At 33.5% G+C, this 6,981-nt stretch overlaps 1 protein-coding gene across 1 annotated transcript; it reads left to right on the top strand.

Annotated features, from left to right (window-relative positions):
• Positions 1–2,434: 2,434 nt before the first annotated feature.
• Positions 2,435–6,060, top strand: LOC111046358 (the record flags this gene model as incomplete). Its single annotated transcript, XM_039445714.1, has 5 exons — positions 2,435–2,788; positions 3,180–3,287; positions 3,652–3,759; positions 4,343–4,447; positions 4,967–6,060. Coding segments are annotated over exons 1-5 (1,461 nt in total), but the record flags the coding sequence as incomplete, so codon positions are not given.
• Between the last annotated feature and the right edge of the window lie 921 nt (positions 6,061–6,981).

Raw genomic sequence — 6,981 nt, 5'->3', positions numbered from 1 at the left:
TGATAAACAAAAAGCAGGTAGGGTAAATATTATATTGAACGGACTACATGAATGTGAATCAGCAATTCGTGTGAACAGTGAAATAATAAACACTGAGTCAGATTTGAATAATTGTAATTTTCTGAATGATAATATAAAGGATAATAAAAGTGAACCAAATAAATTTGTTAATGGGAACACTGTAGAAAAACATGATGAAATTTTGATCAATTTATTGCAATCTGATAGTAAAAATATCTTGGGAAGCGTGTCCCAGTTAAGCGTTGATAGCGATGAAATATTTATTGAAACAATAATCCTGGAGAGGTTTGAAAAACGAACTCAGACTCAGCAGACTCAGCGAAAGTATTACATGAGACAATATTGCTAGTAGAACGAGGCTGAGACTCTTGGTGTTGTTTGTCAGCGTCCAGTCACAGAGTGTCGACCTGGGCGCTTTGAAACATCACCTAACTGACAGAGAGAGGTTGTAAGGCTTTCTAAAAATGGGAAGTGGACTGATTTAATGACGGAAATAGAAAATAGATTTATTACCAACAATGACTGAAAGTCAAGTACTGTCAGCTGTCTCAAAGTTACATGTGTAGAAGTTCTATGTGAGAATAGAAAAACATCTACAGTAATCTCTGGTAAGTGACAGATCTCACTGTCAGTAAATCGAATGCACTAAAGTAGTACAATCTGAAGTTTGAGAGACTGGCAGATATTGATGGTGATCAATATCTATGCTGCCTTAATAATTGCATGAAACACTGTAAAGGTTGAAATGTAAAATAAAAACAAAGAAATAAATGTAAGTGATGTTTATTACACCTAATGGCGGTGTAATACTTATGACAATAATAAGTAGGTACACAGCTTGAATATTGAGGTGATGTTGCAAAAAACTAATAACAAGTATGAAATATTAAACTGTAAATTGTGGTATCAAATAAAATTAAATATTGAAGTCTAGAATGGAATTAAATACAAATGATAATTACGTGGAATAAAATCGAATGTTTACAAGATACAGAGAAAGAGCACATCACCTGCTCTGAATTCAGAATGACAAATAATATTCTAAATACAAATTATAATTAAATTGAGTGAAATATAAACGGTTACAAGCCAGCCCGTGCAGGGCCAATGACTTCTGAACGCAGGCTAAGATTTGGCCAAATAACTGGATGGAATGGATGAGCTAATAAATCACTATTTAAATGTGGATAATATTAAAGTACATTGCTATAATATAATAATATATTATGTGGATAATATGAAACCGCACCGTTACAAAGGGTAAGTTGATGAGCCTCTTTAGGGACATAAAAACTAACATAGAAAATACATGAGAAATTAGAAATAGTGAAATAATGATACAGTAATACTTCACTGAATGTGATGGCGTAGAAACCCAAATATGTATTGATATTGTATAGAAATATTCTCCAATAAATCTGAATGTTGAACCGCTGGCAAATATTCCAAAGTTCCTAAAATATTGATATTGATTCTCTGATGGAGTTGAATGATGAATAAAACGTTGAACACTTGAGCAAAGATTCCAGAGTATGAATATAAGTTCAAATTGTTTGAGGTTAAATTTTTGATGTAAACATTGTGACGTCACATCTCAGCTGAATGCTGCTAGTAGAGTGAAAGACGGCGGCCATTTTGAAATTGCACCATCGGGTATTAAAAAGTGTGAAAATAAAAATGTAATGTCTCGAATGGAAATTCTACATGGAAGTAAATGTTTATGTTGGTAATGTCTGAACAGATAACGTTCTTTAAATACTTGGAAAAAAAATGCTGCACACCGAATGAATAATCACATCAAGGTGATGATGTGGTCGAAGAGAAAGTAAGTTCTAAGTCCATAAGAGACAGGTACGAAGTAAAATTGTGGTCTTTTGAGAAAATAATCCACAGTGAATTTCCTAATCGTGGGAAGTTGAAAAATATGTGTTCACTACTTACGAAAACTGGAACCACACATAACTACATGAATGAGCTGGCATAACGACGCCTTGTAAAACTTTCTTGAATGAAGTGAACACTGCAAAGTTTAGCTGACTAAACTAACGTAATTACTGCGTCAAATTCCATGAAGAAGGATTGACGTAGTAATTACGTTAGTTTAGTCAGCTAAACTTTGCAGTGTTCACTTCATTCAAGAAAGTTTTAAAAAAGAGCGGACGAGAATTGAGAATAGCTTCAATTTGTGATGAGAATGTAGATATCTCTTCATAGTTCGCTGGCTTGGAGAAGAACTATCTTAAGTCCATTTTTTTCATTTTTTGGGTTATTGGTGGAATCGATTGTAGTTTGGTTCATTTCCCTGGTGCAGAAGTATTGTAAGTCCAACGTTACCCAAATCCCTCTAATTCCATTGAAACAGTACAAGCTCAAGTCCACATTCTCATTTTGATTGGAGAAGAACTATCTTATGTCCAGAAAGCTTATACTGATCTCAAGAATATTCCACATATACCGTTGAATTCACAGTGCAGAAGTATCGTATGTCCATAAAGCTTGTTCTGCACCAAAGTGTGAGATGCATTCACGTGGCATTGACTGATCATAGTATCTGGAGTCCAAGATAAGCTAGTTCTGCGCTCAGTGAATTCGATTTTGGTGGCACTGAACTGATATTGGCGCGCTGCAGCATTGTTGAGGAATAGGAAACCTAACCTCATTTTTATCTCATGTCCTTCATGCAAACTTCCTTTTCAAAATTCACTTGCCAAATTTTATATTATGGAGAGCAGAGGACAATTTATTGTCGAATTGGCTAAGCAATCATGTAAGTACATAATTATTTAATATCATAGATTCGGTAATAAGTTATTAATAGCCTACAGGTACAAATATGTTACCTCTATGGCTAATGTAAGTAAACTCATTCTAAGTTAATTGAATAAGTGTTGTGTTACAACGTGTTGTGTAAATAATAGCCTAATCAATCCATTTAATAATTTGAATCTCTCACAATTGATATGGTACAGTAGTTATCAATAAATTAAAGTTATCGCAATTTTTGTCTAGAAAGTTTTAGGCTATTTTCAAATCCTATCTCATCTATTAAAAACACCTACTACCGTACTAACACAAATGATATTGACTGAGACATTTTCTTGATTGTATTTTTTTTTCTCTAAAAAATTTGTTTCATTGTATTTTTTTCTTGTTTGCAGGTTTGAATGAAGCTATAATCGAGAACAATGACCATGGAAGCGATTTTGATATTGGTAATCAGGATAAAGAAGATATTAGAATAACAGAGCTCAAAAACAGTTATGCAAGTGAGTACGGTACCAAGTATATAATACGGTATATTCGATGTAAATTAATTTTCTCAATGAACTACCTATTTCAAGCCTTTTCAATTGCTTTTATTAATACTGAGTATAATACGGTATATTCGATGTAAATTAATTTTCTCAATGAACTACCTATTTCAAGCCTTTTCAATTGCTTTTATCAATACCAATTATGTATTTATTATGGGTTTATTATTGGGGTTTTTCAATTGTTGGTTTCCTATTATTCATTATTATTTGTGAATAAGTGAAAGCTTGATTCAGTTTGAGCATGTGACAAGAAAAAACAATTTTCATAACAGGAATTTCAATATTGCAATTGAGCTAATTCTCTTTGAACTTGCAGATTTGAATGAAGCTAGAATGGTGGATAACAGTAACCATGAATGTGATAATACTGGTAATCAGGACAATGAAGACATTGAAATAATGGAGCTCAACAACTATTATGCAAGTGAGTAATGAATATGATTTTTGATTCAAAAGTATTTCTTCAATATTTCTTGTTAATTTTATACTGATTGTTCTTAAAACCGTCCAACTGGTAAACGTCTCAAATGACCTCAGGCGGTCGCTTATTAAAGCGATAAAAATTGACTATTTTTTATGAATTATTTGCTCACCCTATGTACATGCCGAAAATTGGAAAGTTTCTTCAATTTCCGATTTTTCACAAACACATTAAAAAAACTCACAAAACAAAACTAGGCTATAGATTTTCACTTATCTTGAACTGCAAAAGAATTGTCAACTATTGTATCACAAGACAATAAACAGAAACCTCCTGATAATAATTGGTTTGTGATACTACTTGATGGCAGTTCAAGCAAGTAGTTGTATGAGAAGAATACAACTTGAAAAAAATCTAGACATAATTAGGAATATGAATGGAAAACATTATTGTATAATGATTATTATTGTATAATCATAATATACTGATTTCACCCTTTCCCATAGTTCTTCAAACTATGATGCTAACTTCAAATAGTACTAGGAAATGACCAATCAGTGGTTTACGAAAAATGTTGTTTTTCCAGATATTGAAGAAGTGGAGCCTGCTTTTTTTCAAGATAGTCTTCACGAAAAAGACAGTTTACTCCAGGATAATCAAGCTATTGTTGCAGAGGACATGACTGATGCAGGTTGGTAGTGGAGCACTCTGTTGTAGTACAGGGTGACTTATGGAAAATGGATGATTCTCAAATATATATATTTCAATGAATGGTATAAAATAATTATTATTTTTGTAGCATTAAAATGATGCTACAAAATGATTAATGTTATACTGCTCATGTGAAAATAATCCATTTCCTATAAGTCACTCTGTATACCACAGTATAAGTAGAAGAGCTTGAAAATTTCTACAAGCAAACATACATTACAATATCTTCAGATACATGAGGCTTTGCAATGAATCATACGGATTATATCTATGATCTAATATCTATTAAAAAAATAGTTGATTAGTAGCATTTGGTTCTTATGAAGAGATGTGTAGTGACACTATTATTTGGATCTCTCTAAACCTAAAAGTATAATACTTCAATATTCATATATATTCATTTCAATATTAATATATATTCATTTAATATCCATATTATATTGATGATCATGGATGAAAACATTGAATATTGATTAATGTGTGTTCCATTTTATTTCAGAAGAGGAGTATGGCCTCTTTGATGATGACGATGATGACCCAGACTATATTCCTAATAGTCAAGAAGACATCAACTTTGTGAGTCAAGTTCCAAGGAAAGCAGGGAGGTTTCAAACTGCTCATCCATCTGAAAATGTGGCTGCTACTTCAGGAGATGTGGATTCGGTCCCTGAATCTCTGGAAAACTCCGCTCTTCATAATGGGAGTGCAATCAAGAAATCTAGGAAAAGAATAAGGTCAGAAAATACATGGCGCAGAAATGAGATTAAAAGAAAACGCAATAGAGGTGAATCTTACAAGAATTGGAGAGGAGTTCATGTGGAACAGCGCACAATAAAAGAAGTATGCAATAATTGCAGAATGAAATGTGCTTCAAAATTCACTGAAGATGAGAGGTTGGCAATCTTTACTGAGTTCTGGAATCTTGGCGAAATAGACCGCCAAAGAGATTTTATTATCAACACAATCCAACAGACTCCAAAAAAGCGCATCAGGATTAGAAATGGGAGTGAAAATGGTGATTCATGCAGGAAAGTAACTTTTTCATATTCATTGAAATGTGACCAGAAGGAAGAGGTTGTGTGTCAGCGATTTTATCTAAACACACTTAGCATTTCTCAACAGATGGTGAAGACTGCGTTTCTGAAAATTCAGGCAAGTGGAAAAACGGTGTCGGAAGACAGAAGGGGTAAATCTGGGTGCAATTCGAAGTTGGAAGAGAAAGTGAAAATTTCTGTGAAAGATCACATTGAATCTTTCCCCAAAGTTGAAAGTCATTATTGTCGCAGAGATTCAAAAAGGGAATATCTAGATCAGAAATTGAATTTATCAAAAATGTACTCTCTTTATAAGGTCCATTGTAAAGAAAACGGAATCTCCAATATGGCAAAGGAGTCAATGTATAGATATATTTTTAACACCAACTATAACTTGGGGTTTTTCCAACCAAAAAAAGACCAGTGTGACTTGTGTGAAAAGTTCAAAAATTTGGATGAAGAAGGAAAAACTCTTCAAGGCGTTGTAGACGAGCATCTTCTTAACAAAGTGGCAGCAAGAGAGGCGAAGGAGAAAGCCAAAGAGAGAAGTAAAAATGATGTAACTTTTTTTCAGCAGTTTTCGATATGCAGCAAGTGCTGCAAACTCCTCATTTGGAGGTTTCTCAATTATTTTACAGGCGAAAGCTCTCAACTTATAATCTCAGCATCTACGATCTACATGAAAAAAAAGGGTTTCTGTTTTATGTGGGACGAAACCAAAGGACAAAGAGGATCTAATGAAATTGCAACGTGTGTGAAGAAAATGATTGAAAAGAAGTAGAGGAGGGTAAGAAAGAAATGTGTTTTTTCTCCGATAACTGCGGGGGCAAAATTTAAACAGAAATGTTGTGGTAATGTATTTACATTCAGCCATAAACTACAACATAAAAATTACACATTGCTTTTTAGAAAAGGGCACACCCAAAATGAAGGTGATAGTGTTCACAGCTCGATAGAGAGGGCATCAAAAATGTTGCAGTGTATGCCCCAGACCAGTGGTATCTACTGGCAAGGTCTGCCTGCAAAAATCTCCATATGAAGTGATCGAAATGGATGATTCCAAGACTTTGTGGGTTTGAGAAGTTGCACTTGCAATAATATGGACAAAGATGAGTACGGTGAGAAAGTAAAATGGCAAAAGGTAAGAGTTTTGATGGTGGACCCAAATGAGAGCAATTGTGTTTTCATCAAATACAACTACAATGATGAGTTCATTCCAATAAATACTGAGAGCAGAACAAGAAAGAAGCTGTCATCACTATTACACAAAGATATAGAAACAGCTTATGCTAGTGAATTGCCCATAAACACGAAAAGTCTTCTTGATCTGAAATATTGTGTGATACCTTGCTGATTCCGAAATCCTATCACAATTTCTACAGAAACATAAAACATTGTAGTAGAGTCCAGAACCTTTCAGATGAATACCATCAAACATCACAAATTTGGTTATTTGTAACAATTTGTTATTTGTATATGA

Source organism: Nilaparvata lugens, unplaced genomic scaffold (genome assembly GCF_014356525.2).
Source record: "Nilaparvata lugens isolate BPH unplaced genomic scaffold, ASM1435652v1 scaffold7782, whole genome shotgun sequence".
Lineage (NCBI taxonomy): Eukaryota > Metazoa > Arthropoda > Insecta > Hemiptera > Delphacidae > Nilaparvata > Nilaparvata lugens.
The sequence above is the reverse complement of the archived record's forward strand: the minus strand, read 5'-3'. Positions and strand labels throughout refer to the sequence as shown.